A 17016-nucleotide genomic window follows, 5' to 3' on the forward strand; every position below is an offset into this window, starting at 1 on the left:
TGTTCTTCCACACATACACAGAAGACCGCCCCTCTCTACAGACACGGCAGCATCACACCTAGAGATGTGATAAATGTTGATGAGGTAGACAGCATGCACATGAAGGTCTATATTTCTAGCATATAAGAATATTAATCACACTAACACAATAATTTAGTTCACATTACTATATAATTTATTCATGCATCAATTTACAGATTTTTTATTGAAGAAACAAGTCAGTTAAAATAGTCAAATGTCTGTGATCAATAAAAACATTTAGTATTGTTGCTGTTGTCACTTCTCACACCTGTAGATTTTTTTTCACATTTTAGTGTTTTGAAATGTTTGGGATAATGCAATGCATTTCAACTAATCTAATTTAAATTAAAGAGTTTGATTTGTATCACTAAGATGTGTTCAGTATGACTATGCAATTTATTTGAGTAACAAACACACAGAGCTTTATACATTGATATAAATTTATTTTGGTTGCTTAGCAACCTATGATTATAAAAATAGTGCAGCAGAAAAGAGGTTTTCCGTCAGTTTTTATGACTGTTTGATCTATTTCTTGTTATGCACCAGCCCTTATTATGTGATGCTATTTAGGAGAGTGGCAATACTCCGGTGATCTCTATTTAGGAGCAAGGGAATACATGAAGGTACCTATATTACCTGCAAATGTGGAAAAAATTACACTTGTAATATATTCTTTCAGAGTCTCTGATGGCTTCATTTTTCAGAGATGTTTAACCTCCATTCTCTGTTCCTTCAAAGTTTCTTGGTGAGACTTTATTCCAGGCGAGATCCTTTAGCTCCAGTAGCAGTCACATGACACACCTCCACATCAGCACCCAGCTTCTGCAGCTCGTCCAGCCAGATCTGCTGCTTCTGCGACAGTCTGTCGTTTGGCCCTTTTACCTCCACCAACTACAACATACACAGAGATTAATATCTGTACATGTCTTAGTTACTACAGTAATCAGACTTTAGAGAGCCTCAAGAATGACGCCCACCTTGTAAGTGTTATTCGATGTGTTCCAAACCACGAGATCTGGTAAACCTCCACGGCAGTGTCTGTAGTCCTTTGCCATCCTCATTATTACACCGGCTAAGAAAGGCCCACTCAAGCAGGACACGAGAGACTGCAGATTAAGACTGTAATAAGAGGTGGCATCTTGTTTATATTTTAAATTATGTACAGTTGCAAACAGTACCTGAGCCTGCTGAAGAGAAGAAAACCTCTCCCAGCTGACTAGTGAGCACACTTTTCCCTCCTGTGTGGTCCATACGTCTTCTAACATGCTGTGCAGAGTCTCTACAGAGGCATTGCAAATTAACTCCACTCGAGAATCTATTGCCTCTTTTCTGTTTTCATAGAAACCATCAGTATAAAGATCCAGTGGACATGTCTGTAGATGATATAAGGTACAGATATAGACACAATTAAATCAAACAGCATTCATGTGGTGTCATACTTTTCTAATGAACCAATGACATGATCTCAACATAATCCAATTCTCAACATGAACCCAACTTGTGTTCATGTTTGAATTATGATATGGATACCTGATACCTGATATGGATTTCGGAAAACATCTGGAATACCCTGAATGAAAATAATGTCCCACAACAGAAGAGCAAAGAGAGTTGAAAATGTCGAGCCTTCTCCGTGAATCCCTATTATATAATAAAGCATATATTACTGATGAGACTAAAAAGGCATCGAACAAGAGATATTGCTATACTTACCTTCATTAAATCCCTGCTTTTGATAATGCGCTAAAGACAGATCCTCCACTGAGCATATTACTGTTGCATTAGAGCTTTCATCATCATTTCCTTTCATGGGGATAAGAAACCTAGATTTCCCAGTGCCCCCTTCATGAGGAAAGAGCTGTCCCTGTATTGTCACCTTCAAAACAAAGGCTGCTTTTAGACAAAGAACATAAGAAATAACATGTTCTATTATTGTGTTATATTTACATGTTTCACATCTTGAACATGGATAGTGGGCAGGTCTCTCAGTTTTAAACAGTATTTTCTGCAGCTTGCAGAATCTTTCATCCGGGCAGCTCTCTGGTGAAGGGATAGTTTATGCCCTGTCCGCACCAAAGGGTCAGCCAATCCATCTCTGATAGCACATATCGCCTGCAACCACAAACTGGCAAATCAGTCAGAAAGATATAATGTATTAGAAAGCTATTGCAATTCTAAAATAATATATATATATTTTTTTTTTATATCAGGCAGTATTTGTGGTATTAACAAGATAGAGCAGGTTCACAACAAATATTTGTATTTTTCCATAATTTACCAGGTTTGGTTTGGTTTCTTATTTTTAAAGGTGCACTATGGAACTTTTTTAGTGTATGGTAGGACATCTTCTTGTCTGAGATGACTTCTTTTTCTTGAATTGTTCCACATGGCGATAAAACCTATTTATTCCCATGAATAAATAGGCCAAGCACCTGGATGCACCTGGCCAAGAATTTGGTAAGCTATTTGAATATGGACAAGATGTATAAATTAATACCATACAGTGGAAAATTTTAAGCAAAAAAAAACAAACCCAAAAACATCTCCATGGGGCAAGCAAGTGGCAAGTTACATAGTGTATCTTTAACATGTTGCCATTAAATTCCTAATGAAGACAGTTCCAACCATCCACCATTCCAACATCAATTTATGGTATTTATGGTGTTTATGGTGTTTATGGTGTTTGTTTATAATTTGTAAAACTATTAATGATGAATCTATTCTAACAAATGTAAAAGTGACCTGCTCTGGCTTTTTAAGGTGTTGGTGCAGGTTTAGTGCAAGTCGGTCCCACCATCGTCCTCTACTGTCTTGGCAATAAACACTCTGTGACAATAAGGACTGGAGCTCTACTACAGCCTCCTGTGAATTTAAAAATACACAACTTAAAACTAGAGACATTTTTAAAAATATCTTATTTTTAATTTGTAACAAGACCTCATAACGTCGCAGCCTTTGCAAGATCTCAACACCTCTGGACAGGATACGAGTATAGGCCCATCCAGTGGTGAAGCTGCGCAAAAAGACAGGGAGCTCTTCCTGGTAGCTAGTCAACCAAATATTGACAAATGAACACAGAGACTGCATATAAAGACAAAAATAGCTAATATTTTACAGTTTTTACCTAAAATCTACGTTATCACTCATCTCTTGCCAAACACATTTAGCACTGCTGTACAACTCAAAGGCCTCCTCCCATTGGCCATTCTGCATAGCTGTAGTGACTTCCTGCAGGGCTCGCATGGATGCTTCATATCTAATTAAAATTAAAAATATGTCTTGTCATTCATTAAATAGCTGTAACTATAAGTTCTTCTCACCTTATAAGATCATCTCTGTCCTGAAAAACTTTAGCTTTGCGCCACACTGTGTAATCTGGGAAGGCCAAGCGTCCCGATTTGACAAGCAGGATAGTGTAAAGTTGGCTTTGTCCACCTGCTGCCATCTCCTCCTCATCCAAAGAATCAGTCAAGGAGAAGAGAAGGAGAACTCGAGAGAAGACAGCTCTGGGACCACGATTTAAACGAACACAGGATCCAGCTAGGTATTTTGCCCTATATTACAAAGTTGAAGATTTACAATTGTACATTAGTCATAAATGTACAATAAATAATCAGACCTTTTGATCATGACCGCACAAATATTGTTTTGACCAGGAGCCATAGAAAAGAGGGACTTCTGCTTGCTCAGACGGAGAAGACCTTCCACTAGCTGCTGTTTCTGGGTCCCAGAATTACCAAGGTGGAAGGTCTTAGCCAGAGATTTTAATTCAGGAGCAGGCAGCAAGTCCAGAGCCTCTCCTAGGTCTTCAAGTTCATTCTCTAAAAATAAACAGCAACAAATAAAGCATTTAAGAGAATATACTTTAGTCAACAATGTTTTGGGAAAAAGAATTAACTAAAAATCCAGTTGACTCGATTATATATTTTGTGTTTTTTAAGACTATTGTACTTAGATGACAAATAATTGTACAATAATGAAAATAATTGTACAAATTAAATTGAATCCATTTAACAATAATGGACAATTGACAAATGGACGAATAAAAAAATGATGCCAAGTAGCATAATATGAATTCAATACTGATACCAATTAGTACATACTACTGTAAATATAATTTTATCTCAGCATATAATAATTTTCACCAAAAACAGCCTTGAACTGATCTAAACATTTATCTTAATGCTCAGATAAGCAAAACAAATAAAAATGTTCAAATATTGACTTAAGTTGATTGAAAAACAGTAATTCTTCTTTGTTTTGATACCTTATTGTCAGTTACTGATATTTGATTGTTAGTGATATGTCAGTATATTGGTATCAGTCTGCCTATCATTAACATCTAAAGTTGACTATATTATAAATATAAACCCTTAGCACATTAGCAAATGTTCATAAAATAAACTTTCTTCTGGACAATGTTAATCCAGTGATCTTTGTAAAATATTTTATCATATTTGCTGAAAAAGCATTTACCTGAATGAAGAAATCTTTGTTGAACCAATTCCTGAGTCACTGATGCCAAATCACTGCTTATCTCGTCATAATCCAGTTTACTGACTTGGAGCCATTTCAGCTTCCTTTGAAACAGCCTCACGTACAGCTTCTGCCCCATCACTTTGAAGAGAAACAGAACAATCTTTATATTTATCTGTTCATAACTTCATACTTCAATTACAGTGATAATATAAAATAGATAATAGAAATTTAGTATACCTGATAATTTCTCAAATGCATGTATAAGTGACATATCCTCATCGTTGAATAATAACCGATCATCTTCATTCTCAAGTACAGCCTGAAGTACAGTCAAGAAATTCCGGAGATAATAAGGCAATTGAGTAGACTGAGAGGTTTCAACTTTCACATCTTTGGAAATCTTCTCAGATTCTGAATCCTGCAAATTATCCTTGACTGGAATAATACTGTTTTCCTCCATTCCTGCAGTAATGTTATTGCAATCAATGATTGTTTTCTGCATCTGTTCTTCATCTCTACCATTCACACCCTCTTTAATTGGAATAGTACTTTGTCTTACATCCTCAGGCTCTTTATTTTTATCTTGGTCATATCTGACTTTCTTACAAGTCTTTGTCGCATTTGAAGTAGTTTTTCTTTTTGTTAATTTGGAAGACATTTGCAAAAGTTTAGGTGTGAACATTTTATGAAACATCTCAGTTTTTGGTGTTACTGATGCTGGTGCAGCATCCTTCACGTCTGGACCAGTGTCATCAATGTCTGTCAAATCAATAACACGGTCTTGCTTGTCCACTAAATTCAAATTTTCTTTCTGTGATCCACCAAGTGTCTCAGAGGATGTACTTTCCCCACTTGAAGTCGTAAATCCATGGTTAATAGTGTCCTTGTGTGTCTTGTCAGCAACTTGACGAGACCTTTTTGATAACTTGGAGGAAAGACTTCCCAGGTCTATCTTTCGGACAGCAGTTTTACTCACCATTTTTTGCGGTGTATCCTGAAAACCTGTTTTTTTAAAATAAGGACTAGTCTGGTTTTCCTTGACGTGCTCCTTCTGTTCAGGGCTTATAATATCTGGTGAGTTGGGGGGTGACAGGTGACGTCTGGGTGACAGGTGGCTGCTAGGCACAACAGTATTACTTGCTGAGGTGGCATTGCTGTCCTGTCTCTGGAAGTTCTGACATTGCAGATCGATGTGCTCATTGATCTTGAATCTTGGTACTAGCTGGCCACACAGAGGACAGGCCAGTTTAGGGGGCTGGCAGCTGAAAAAGGAGGTGATAGGAGTTGTACTGGCATTGACACTGACCCCAGCTTTTGCATTACTCTTCTTAGTCCTGGACAATGACAGTCGTTTCTGGCGTTTGTCCTTATTCGGGGGGTCGCTCATCTTATAGGAGGTAAGGCTCAATCAAAACTGTTGTTTTATCTTGCATCCTCAATAGGCAATACACCCGAGTAGTAGCTCCATGTAGTTCACTGAATTGCTGTTTAGCCAACAGACAATACATCACGCTCGCGTAATGGTCTGACTAATATATTTCATATCTATAATATATTATCAACTGGATACTTTCACCCTCAAACACGCTAAACAAGAGCCATAGCCAGATTTGCTAACATAAGCGAGTGGCGGCATGAAAACAGTGCAGTGCCGCTCATCAGACTCAACTAGCCGAGCGCAGATAGAAACACTTTCAGAATATTTAATCGATCCCAGATACACAAAGAAAATGTAATACAAAGGGGGGGGAAAATCATTATAATTTATAAATAATTATCTATAATACATTTGTTCATAAAATATTATAAACATTTCATAAATATAACGATAATCTTTACTCAATATTACAAAGCACAACATTATTAAAACAGATAAAATAATTAATTGGATTATTTATCAAAGAATGTCAGTTGTCATACCACCATTTAAGAGCAATAAATGTATTATGGACCTAGACTTGGGAGTGTATTTCCTACACATGTTCCTGGGCCGCTGTGCTGCTTTTATTCCAAACCATCACCACCATCATCCGGAGAGAGCCATCTGATGTGACCAACACGGGCGTATTTAGAGGAAAGGAGGAGGCTGCGACACCAGGACTCATGTTGGTAAGACATGCACGCTACATTATTGTTTTGGACCAAATGTAACAAAGGCACGGAATGTTTAGGCAGAAACTAAAATGTAAGATATGGTCCTTCGCTGTAGCCCACACAACATCAGCCCAGCAGAGTCAGCATGGTGCAGTCTGGATGCTAAGAACCAAGGTCGACATGAATTGCTGCAGCAGTAGAAGCAGAACAATACGATATTTCACATGGTTAGACAAACAGAGCGTCCACACCTCGCTTTGTGTCATCAATGCAAGCTTATATTACAGCGGGAGTGCGTTTATCCAATTGTGTGATCGATTTTAGCCAGATGGGAATGCGATGTCCACTCGTGAGGAAACTGGAGCAGCCACAACAACCAGTCCTCCCTGCAGCTGCGGTAAAAGTTTGGCCTAATGAGCTTTCAGTGAGCATCACTGATACATATTTGGACTGTCTGATCAAAATGAAATTATATACTCCCCATATTTATGCACAAATAAAATTTTCAGAATTTGATGGTGAAAATAAGCTGGGTTTGTTTTCATTAAAGCTATGGCCTTTGAAAACACTATGTCCAGTTTCATTTAAAAAAAAAGCATGAAAAAAGAGACAGATACACTTGATTTATAATTGTGTAATTGTGTAATTGATAGTCATACGAGTTTGTGGCAACATGTGACTAATTAAGGCAGTTAAAGCAGATGCAACAGCAAAATAACAGATGACCCAAATCAAAATCAGGCTAATTGTATCTGATAAATTATTTTTCCATGGTGAATATGACCATTGTCAAACAATTGTGTATGACATTTTAATGTGACATTTTAATGTGATTAATTGTGGGTTCCATCAACATGTGAAATGTGTTTCATAGAATATTCTACCTCCATCTCATACCAACTAACTGTAGTTCTCCTTTCTTCCACCAGTCCTCAGCAGGCAGCAGTAGCAATATCTAAATACCCAGACGATATGTGGTATATTTGATTCAAATTCTCAAAATCCAACCCAATGTGTGCATTTGTGCATTTTTTGTAGTAATTTATTTTGTCATTCTCAAAGAGAACTTCAACATCTTCACTTCTAGTTTTATAACTTTGCCATCTTTTAAACTCTCTAGCCAAATAACACTGTTGATCACAGCACTGTAAATTACACATTTTATGAAATATTAATATAGATATAATGCAGTTCTATCTCTATTTCTATTTTCAGGACTGAAAGCAGCAGGCTACAGGGCCAGTTATGGCTCATGTAAAGAGGCCAGGAACCAGTTCTAAAGCTCCCAGCCCCTCACTATATCCTGCTAGAGCAGGATCAACCAGTCAGGAGACCAACCAAGGTTTGGAGAGGGAGGAGTCAGAATCTCTTCAATATACTTCAAAGGATGTCCAAAATGATCAGCTGACTGTCCCACAACACCATTATACACCCCATGTCCCTGGTCCTGTAGACATGGAGGACACTGGGTCTGAATATGACAATGTGGGTTCAGATGTGGAGCAAGACTACGATGAGGTCCTGCACTTACCAAGAGAGGGCGCTGTGGACATGAGGTACTACAGGCAGTACTGTCCCGAGGAGGCTGGCTATTTAAAGCATCATGCAGTGACTGAGAATATTAATGAGAACAGTGGTGCAGCAAGAGTGGTCCAAGATACACAGGTATATCAGCCTTCACAAGCAGAAACCAAGCCTGGCAAAGAAAGATTAATACAGGCCAGCCACAATTTACAGGCTGCTGCTGCAAAATGCAATGTGGTAAAGGGCCAGGAAAATAGTTATTTTTTCACAGATGGAGATGACATAGAAGAAGTTCTAGTTGGTGTAAAATTTGTAGAAGACTTGGAAGAGCATGAACAAAACCATCCTCAAATGGGGGAGGTGAGTGTATATGAATGTTCTAGAAATGAAAAGGTGGTTGAAATAGACAGAGTAGCAAGAAACCAGAAAAATCCAGAATTCACAAAGAGGTCTGATCACATAAAGGATAGACCAGGTAAAGGGCGAGGTAGGAGAGGTACAGCACAGTGTATGGAAAATAGTGTAGCAAAAGCAGGTAGCACAAATGGAACAGATCAACACCCAAGAATGGACCATAAGCGGACGAAAGCCAAACCGAGCTCCAGTAATAAGCAAAAGCCTCCTCCACCCCCTCGGCATCCCCATCCCCCGCCACCCGCCACTGTTGCCCAGAGAAGAGAGATTCCCTCCAGCAGAGAGGCCCCACAGCTTCCTGGTCAGGACAGTCCTCTCCAGGCTGCCACATCTGTCCCAAACCCTCCCCAAAACATTGTAGAATACAGCATAGATCTGGAGGAAAAGCCGAATGGACCAGAGCCATCACAGCAGGTATGAATAAAAACTGACAAACCAGTGATTCCGAAACACACACTATTTCACAAAATATTTCTGTATAATGCTTGTTTTAGTAATATGGCCAATATTCTTGACTTGACCAGATCTTAGCCACACATAAACCAGGAACTGAAACAGAAAAAAAGAAAAAATCAGGGACAACTATGGTTGATTACCGGTACAAACCTGGACTAATCCAAGAAAAAATAGAGACTTACTTTAAACCAGTATCTAAACTTGGACTAAACCAATTCTGTAGCCATAACATGACTGTAGGCAATATGATCTATATATGAAAACACCATTAGAGGAACTGTCTAAACTAGTTTGAGAATCACTGGATTAGTTAAATTTGGTTTAATGTTATTTTCTGCTTTCTAATAAAATGTAATATATCCTGTTTAGATTCAGGATGAAGAAACAAGCACAGTTGCGAAGCTAAAGCATTCACTGGAGCAGCCAAGAAGGCCTCAGAGTCCACAGCCTCCTCCACCTGAGGAGAATGGCAGTCCAAAAGTACTATTTATTGAGTTGGTAATAAACAATACAGCTAAAACATCTCCCTTTATTAAGCAAAGATACTTTATCTTCACAGATAACACAAGAAGCACCTTCATTTCCTTGCTTTGAAGATGGTAATTATCTATAAATATTGATGTCTCTTGGTACTTTTTCTAATTCACCAATTTGCACAGTGTATTTTGTTTTGTTCACACGCGTAGTCCCGGGTCCCTGTGAACCAGAGGACCTCATTGATGGGATCATCTTTGCTGCTAACTACCTGGGCTGCACCCAAGTCCTGTCAGACAAAAACCCAACCAAGTCAGTGCGGATGTCCCAAGCCCAGGAAGCTGTCAATCACATAAAGGTGATAAGTCTCAAAAAATAATAAAGGTTATGTTTTTACTCTTCAGCAGGAATCTATTTTTGCCACAAGGAGGTGCCATTGTTTTTTATATAATTTATTTTTTACTAATCAGTGCCTACTAATATTTCTGATATATTAACAAAATGTGTTTTGTCTATGTCTATGTTCAAAGAGTCAGGATGAGGACTCCCAGATGACAACAGAAGTGGATTTATTTATTTCTACTAAAGCAGTTAAAGTGTTAAATGCTGACACACAGGTTTGGGACTATTAGATCCTAAGTACCTAATTAAAAATCTCACTCACTTATTTATTTGCATATATACTTACCTGTAAATTTTTGATGCAGGAGACAATGATGGACAGTGCCTTGCGTACCATTTCATACATAGCTGACATTGGTAATATTGTCGTGATAATGGCCCGAACTCCAATGTCCCAGTCTTTGTCAGAGGAGCTGTCAGAATGTCCTGTTCCTGCAAAAGAAGGCAAAAATCAGTACAGGATGATCTGCTATGTATTTGAATCTGAGGATGTAAGTACTTTTTTACATTGCTAAACTTTAGGCTGTAGAGTCACACCACAGATCTCAATGCTCATTTCACATTTTTGGTGTTGGGAGTTCATATGGTAAAAAAAAATGTTACTAAAATTATCTTTATGTTACACTTTAAATATAGCTAACATATGAACACTTTCCTTCCTGAAATCCTTTAAGTTTATGGTGCTTGTTCTGATCTTTAGATTTTTTAGTCAAGGGTATATTCAAATCCTATATATTTAAAATGTTAGATGGAGGGCAAGAGTTAATGCCATCAAATTTACAAACAAAACTTGTGCATCATCACATTATAGAATCTGAAAATAACATATTCACTCTCATTCATATATGGAGGGGGTAAACTTGAGTATGCCTTCTGAATAGTTTTCTTTCCCATCCCCACAGGCACAACTCATTGCACAGTCCATTGGCCAGGCTTTCAGTGTGGCCTATAGAGAGTTCCTGCGAGCCAACGGCATCAACCCAACAGACCTGAGCCAGAAACAATACAGTGACATCATCAACTCCCAAGAGATGTACCATGACGACCTTGTCCATTTCTCAAACTCTGACAACTGTAAAGAGGTGTGGCATGTGTTATTTTACCAAAGGCAACTGAGTGACACTGAAGGAAATGAGCAGTAATTAAGGACTTGAAATTGATAAATCTATAACACTATTCTCAAAGGATATTAAACCTAACCGTATGGTATCTGTCTTGCAGTTGTGCCATTTCAATTTATATTCCTGCTTTAGTCCTGATTTGGTTGTTAGTCCTGTTTTACATCTGGTGTACTCATGATTTGATTGTGATTTGGTATTTAATAGTCCTTGTTTAGATCTGGTTTAGTTAAGCCATTTATTGACCTATGTTATTTAGATCTAATCCGTGTTTGCCTTACAGTTGTACATTGAAAAGCAGAAAGGGGAGATCCTTGGTGTGGTGATTGTAGAGTCTGGGTGGGGCTCTATTTTGCCTACTGTGATCTTGGCTGGGATGTTGAACAACGGCCCTGCAGCACGCTCTGGGAAACTCAGTGTTGGTGACCAGATCATGTCCATCAATGACACCAGTCTGGTTGGGCTGCCACTCGCCACCTGCCAGGGCATCATCAAGGTATACAGCCCACATGTTTGACGCATCTCCTTACTTGAGGTGTAGGTTTGGTTGACATTAGCTGGCTGTATTACCATATTTGTGCTGTAGTGTTCATGGAAAGTTGCTTAAAAAAGTAGGGCATTGCATATTGGGAACATGATGATTTTTACATTACATTATACATTACATGATAACAACAAGTATAGACAGGATAAATTACCATGACTAATGTAAACCTTTAATTACAGGGTCTGAAAAACCATGTAAAAGTAAAACTGAGCATTGTGAGCTGCCCTCCGGTCACCACTGTCCTTATCAAGAGACCTGACCTGAAGTTTCAACTTGGCTTTAGTGTTCAAAATGGCATTGTGAGTGGGCTCTTCTCAGTATACTAGCTTTTACCGCAACACTACTACTTCTAACACTTGCAATTTCTTTACTTCAGATCTGCAGCCTGATGAGGGGTGGTATTGCAGAGAGAGGCGGCGTTCGTGTTGGCCACAGAATCATAGAAATAAATGGTCAGAGTGTTGTTGCCATGGCACATGAGAAGATCGTTCAAACCTTGTCTGTCTCAGTGGGTGAGGTAAGAGCAACTCTGCCACAAGATGGCAATTTTCACTGATTACTGCACCACACAAAGGTTCACTTGGCACCAAAACACTGTTAAATCAGTTCAGTATTACAACCACTGTGAATTTCTATCCCAATTGCAGCAGATAATTGACTACTTATGACAAATTATGGCACATACATAATTTGATATTGACCTGCAGTTGCATGCCCCATATACCTGCATTTATTATTTATTGTCCTGTCATATTTCAAATTAATCTAACACAATATGACAAGTCTGAGAAGAATTTCCAGATATATTTTGTTTATTTTTATGATAATTGTTAGCTCAGGTAGATACTGTAAAAAGTAATGGTAGAGCATGTGGCATATATACCAACTGCTCAAGGTGTAAGGTGCATCAGACATTCCTCCTCTCCCTCCATAATGTGTACTTGCATCTCCACAAAAAGTCTAATACCCCACAATACAATGCTAATGCATATGAAGTGTTTAAAAAAGTTGATTAACATGAGACAGAGGCTTTCATGAAGTTTTGAGAGAATATTAGTAAACTGAAAGTGTAATCTGTAATCTTGTATTTTTCTTAGATCAATATGAAGACAATGCCTGCGGTGATGTTCAGACTGCTGACGGGACAGGAGACACCCATCTACATTTAGGGACATATCCCGCTCATTACAGAAGATTAATGAGGAACAGGTGACTCAGTGGGACATGATAAATTTATTATGGTATTATTTTATTTTCAGCCTCTTGCTCCAATGCTGTAAGAACATTCAGTTCTCATTTCAGGTTTTACCTTGAATCACCTTGTCATAATGGCCTTATAATGTGAATACTGGTAATTAATACTCTGTGTGCAGTGTAATTGTGACATTCAGTGCTGAAGAGAAGTAGCTTTAAGGTCATGATTATTTTCTTATGAAGAGATAAATAATAAGTACATTTATTTTTATTTAGTCATTTTTATAATGTGTATGCAGTCAAAATGTAAATGTTATGTAAATAATTTGAGTTACTCAAGGACTTGGAAGGCCATATAACTTAAAACAGTATATGCATGTTGTTATTGCCGACCAGGGATTTGCCAACATCCATGTTACATTATAATCTATTATGATAAACAAATGGTACAAAAATAACATAGGGGCGTGGTTTGGGTGAAACTGAAGGCCAAAGACCCATTTACACTCCAAGACTTGCAGTATTAGACCAATAACCTTTACCAGAGCAAACACGAATGTACATTACTGAATGAATGTAATGTCCAAATAAATCAAGAATACAGACTCACTGTTACATACTTGTATTTTGTATTTTAATGGAAAATAATGACATTATTATGACAACAAAACACACCTTCTAGCACCTGTTACTATACTAGACACCAACAAGGTACACCAATATATTTACAGTCACACAATGTTGTCCTTCATAAATACACTAACTATATACAAAACAGTACAGATAACATTAAAAGGCTCAGACACTACAAGCACAACATTTCATTTAACAAATGTCCTTTACATTTCAACAACAAAGGTTTTTCAAGTATTCATGATGAAATTCAAGGGATGTTTGGATGTTGTCATATATGTCCCTAAAACACAGGAAGGTGTAGTTTTCAATCATAAAAGCAAAATACACAAATTATGAACAAAAAATATAATTCAATTGGCCTATCGTAGGATGAGAGTTATGAGCAATAGTTATGTTTTGTTAACTGGCTTACTTTGGATGTAGCTGGCGTGACTATGACTCCATCGAGGAAAACAGCGTTGAAATATCCCTCTCTAGAAAAACTGTCATCATCTTCATCTATGTCCACACTAGCACTAAATGCCTCCTTTAATTTGTCTGGTATCAAAAAATACAATGCCACAACCAGGATCCCAATGGCAGCACACAGAAGACCTGCAAAAAAGGATTTTTTTAGGCAAAGAGAGTACAGTTAAAATCCAATTTAAGAGACAACTGCAAGTAAAATATCAGTATCATTGCTGTTATTAAGATTATGATGATGAGGGATTTTGTATATACCGATAAGATTGCTACATGCAATATAGATCAATTCAGCAAACATCTGTTAGACCAGTGTTTCTAATTCTTTGGTACATTTACTACTGCAATGTAGTAAATGTCCTTTGGGTGGCAGGTGGACATCTCTTCAGTTGGTGGTTTGCTGAATTTAGAGTTATTTTATCCTATGTTGGTTCATTTCTTGTTTAGAACTACAGTGGAAATGGTGTAGTCACATTCAGACCTGGTTTAGCCCTAGATTAGGCCTGGAATAGACCTGTTATATACTTGATTTAGATTTGATGGTACTTGGAGAGCCAAATCTTTTTAGTGGTGCTTGGTGTGAAAGGTTTGAGAAAAAATTCTTTGGAGATTTTGCCTCCGAGCCATAGGTTAGACATCCCTCCCCTGGTGTTCAAACATACTTTGAATGTGCTTTATTGAGAATGAGAGCTTTGTTCAAAATGCAACACAAAATTCAGCTTATAAATACCCGTAGCCAAGGCTAGCCAAAATGAATGGCTGTACTCTGTCACAAGGGAGTTTGTGCCAATGGAAAAGACACACTGTGGAGCGTTCTTGATGGCAGAGAATGAGGCCATGGAAATGAAGATACAGGCAGACGTGGCCAGCATCATGTATCCAGCGTACAGCACAACAGGCATCGAGAAGAGGATGTTGGAGAGGATCCAGCAGCAAAAGGCAGTCCTGAAAGTTAAGCAAAGTAAAATAATACAGTATATTATTTAAGGTAAATGTATTTGTACTGAAGATTATGAAGGAAGTATTATTGTAATTGTGATGGCTATGGTTATTGAATAATTAATTGGTTTGTAATACCTATTACACTAAGGGAATTCAGCCACAAGGGGGCACTAACCCAGACAATTTATCAAGGCATCTGGTGTCAATATGCAAAGCTGCTCTATAGGAGCCAAATAATTTACTGTGATATTTTTCATTGACTGATGTAGGTGATGTATATACATTCATCTTACCATAGGATTGCAGAGGCATAGCGTCCAGAGTATTTATATTGGAAGAAGAGACCACACGGGCTATTTAGGGTGAACTTTTCAACAATGTATAGAATAGGGTCAGGTAGGCCTCGTAACAGGGCATTCTCGTACTCAGGATCCATAGTATCGTGCCAGCTAAACATCTCATTGTAGTTGATTGTTTCATTAAATTGCTCCACAGGATTTCCTAACAGGACGAGAAAGAAAACAAACTTGACCTACATATACTGGATATAATGTGGGTATATTTCCCAGTTGACTTAAGCAATATTTGTGTTGCTTTACAAATATATATATAATAATAAAATGTAGACATGTCTTTTCGTTCAAAAACTTTTAGTTTTTCATAAGATAAAAACACAAAACAAAATACTAAAAATAAATAACTTTAACTATAGACTTTTAAAAAATGTATCTGTTTTTTTCCACACAAAATCTCAAAATATACATATGGAAAAATAATATTAGCCTAGTCAAGGAGAAGTAAAACATTTTGATGCAGTGAATGAATATGATTCAGAGTGAGTGCAACTCATTACTACACATTACAATCCTCTTTTGTTTTTGTTGTGTTGATTTTGTAGTAAGTCATGACGCACCTCTGAGTGTAACATTGATCCCATAGAGGCCCACATGTAAGCCGATGTCAGCATTAACCACTGCGTTGCTGAAAGACTTGTAGGTGGCATTAGTGGTCATTTTGGCTTCAGCCCAGTCGCTAGTGAAGTTAAGAACTGCAGAGAAGACAATGGAAAAACAAAGAATGCATGGGTATCCTTAGTACAGAGAAGTCATTTGTTACATTTACTTGAGCAACTTGAATAAAGTATAATTCTAAAAGCAGTTTTGTCACCACACTTTTCTTTTTTGAGATTAACAATATTAAGTAGTGGCCAGTCTAAGCACATGTGCACAAAAACTATGTGAAGTCAAATCTTTTGAGTCATAAGCACTTTCAAAGACAGAAAAAATATACTAAATGTTTCTTTTGCTTTTGTTCCACTCTCATTATGCACATATTTTATGTTTTATCAGGCAAACTAGTCACAATACTGAAAACAATTTTGAATTTGATATATTGTGAAATAACATAACTCTGATAGGACAGCATAAGTTAAACAAACTCACCAACAATAACAACACCTATAAACAAGCTGATAAGTATCCGGACCATCCAAAACAGCCTCTAATTGTAGAAAAAAAAATTATATAAAAACTACAGCATGTAAGCGAAGATTCTACAGAACTTGAGTTTGGAGTTTGCACTTACTGACTTCCCACGTATTCCTGGGAGTATAATAAGAAGACTCAATGCAAGCACTACAAAAACCAGAATAACAGCGATCAAGCGTCCACTGAAGATGAACGGGGTCCTTTGTCGCCGGTAGAATGGGTAAATGTCATCGTAGAAACTCATCTTGGCTCTTCCACTTCACGTTGCGGCGTGGACTAGATAGTGCAACAGAGAAAACACTGTTAGCCACAGGGATCTCCGTTACCTTTAGATCCTGAGATAAAATGCATCTATTCTTCTCCAAGAGATAGGTGGCACCCTGCATTATAACAACATTGTATGATCTCACATGACAAGGGCTACAAGTGGCAAAACCGTACAACAAGATGTGATAGTAGATATGGTCAAAAACATGCATATAGACATTCAGTCAATGATTGCATTAGTAGCATGTTTAAAAAGACTTCATAGGTTAAAGGTTCCAATTGGCTGCCCACATATCAAGCAATGATATAGAAATATTAATAGAGGCAGCATAGGAAGGCATTAACACTAATTTGATGAAAAAATGAAATGTGTGATCTTACCTGCTGGTTCAAAACAGATGTTATGAGGAGAGTGTAAAATGCATGTCTTTTATACCACCTGTCCTCCTGTGCATGGAGTAGGAGGATGCCCTAACTGGACTTCAGATGCAAGGAGGTG

The 17016-nt window shown here is 37.7% G+C and overlaps 3 protein-coding genes across 4 annotated transcripts; 1 reads left to right on the plus strand and 2 right to left on the minus strand.

The window, feature by feature from the left end:
* Window positions 1-155: 155 nt before the first annotated feature.
* fan1 (FANCD2 and FANCI associated nuclease 1) lies at window positions 156-6171 on the minus strand. The gene is made up of 13 exons (XM_033967901.2): window positions 4738-6171; window positions 4498-4638; window positions 3641-3842; window positions 3342-3575; window positions 3146-3277; window positions 2959-3067; window positions 2764-2883; window positions 1969-2133; window positions 1735-1897; window positions 1559-1662; window positions 1200-1394; window positions 999-1127; window positions 156-912 (listed from the first exon to the last, which is right to left on the minus strand). The coding sequence occupies exons 1-13, from the start codon at window positions 5885-5887 to the stop codon at window positions 775-777; spliced, it is 2982 nt and encodes a 993-aa protein (XP_033823792.1). The 5' UTR covers window positions 5888-6171; the 3' UTR covers window positions 156-774.
* A 299-nt stretch (window positions 6172-6470) lies between these two features.
* apba2a (amyloid beta (A4) precursor protein-binding, family A, member 2a) lies at window positions 6471-13337 on the plus strand. Of its 2 annotated transcripts, none has more exons than XM_033967902.2 (12): window positions 6471-6609; window positions 7810-8946; window positions 9358-9468; window positions 9548-9587; window positions 9648-9820; window positions 9993-10079; window positions 10170-10355; window positions 10767-10946; window positions 11266-11478; window positions 11709-11828; window positions 11906-12046; window positions 12627-13337. In XM_033967902.2, the coding sequence occupies exons 2-12, from the start codon at window positions 7840-7842 to the stop codon at window positions 12696-12698; spliced, it is 2430 nt and encodes an 809-aa protein (XP_033823793.1). In that variant the 5' UTR covers window positions 6471-6609; window positions 7810-7839; the 3' UTR covers window positions 12699-13337. The 2 variants fall into 2 exon arrangements, with proteins under 2 accessions (XP_033823793.1, XP_033823794.1); XM_033967903.2 differs by having other exon boundaries at window positions 9675-9820.
* Window positions 13338-13627: 290 nt separating this feature from the next.
* Window positions 13628-16572, minus strand: duox2 (dual oxidase 2). The gene is made up of 7 exons (XM_033967529.2): window positions 16348-16572; window positions 16206-16263; window positions 15677-15811; window positions 15057-15264; window positions 14552-14766; window positions 13772-13953; window positions 13628-13639 (listed from the first exon to the last, which is right to left on the minus strand). The coding sequence occupies exons 1-7, from the start codon at window positions 16492-16494 to the stop codon at window positions 13628-13630; spliced, it is 957 nt and encodes a 318-aa protein (XP_033823420.1). The 5' UTR covers window positions 16495-16572.
* Between the last annotated feature and the right edge of the window lie 444 nt (window positions 16573-17016).

Source organism: Periophthalmus magnuspinnatus, chromosome 6 (assembly GCF_009829125.3).
Source record: "Periophthalmus magnuspinnatus isolate fPerMag1 chromosome 6, fPerMag1.2.pri, whole genome shotgun sequence".
NCBI lineage: Eukaryota > Metazoa > Chordata > Actinopteri > Gobiiformes > Gobiidae > Periophthalmus > Periophthalmus magnuspinnatus.

Bases quoted from the DNA above. Each gene is read 5' to 3' on its own strand.
- fan1 (XM_033967901.2), bottom strand. From the start codon at position 5,887: ATGAGCGACCCCCCGAATAAGGACAAACGCCAGAAACGACTGTCATTG. The intron at 1,663-1,734 runs GTAAGTATAGCA...ATTATATAATAG, and splicing joins AAAGCAGGGATTTAATGAAG to GGATTCACGGAGAAGGCTCG. The intron at 1,395-1,558 runs GTATCAGGTATC...TATCATCTACAG, and splicing joins TTTTCCGAAATCCATATCAG to ACATGTCCACTGGATCTTTA.
- apba2a (XM_033967902.2), top strand. From the start codon at position 7,840: ATGGCTCATGTAAAGAGGCCAGGAACCAGTTCTAAAGCTCCCAGCCCC. The intron at 9,821-9,992 runs GTGATAAGTCTC...CTATGTTCAAAG, and splicing joins AAGCTGTCAATCACATAAAG to AGTCAGGATGAGGACTCCCA. The intron at 10,947-11,265 runs GTGTGGCATGTG...TTTGCCTTACAG, and splicing joins ACTCTGACAACTGTAAAGAG to TTGTACATTGAAAAGCAGAA.
- duox2 (XM_033967529.2), bottom strand. From the start codon at position 16,494: ATGAGTTTCTACGATGACATTTACCCATTCTACCGGCGACAAAGGACC. The intron at 16,264-16,347 runs GTAAGTGCAAAC...TTCTACAATTAG, and splicing joins CAGGAATACGTGGGAAGTCA to AGGCTGTTTTGGATGGTCCG. The intron at 15,812-16,205 runs GTGAGTTTGTTT...TCTTCTCTGCAG, and splicing joins TATAGGTGTTGTTATTGTTG to TTCTTAACTTCACTAGCGAC.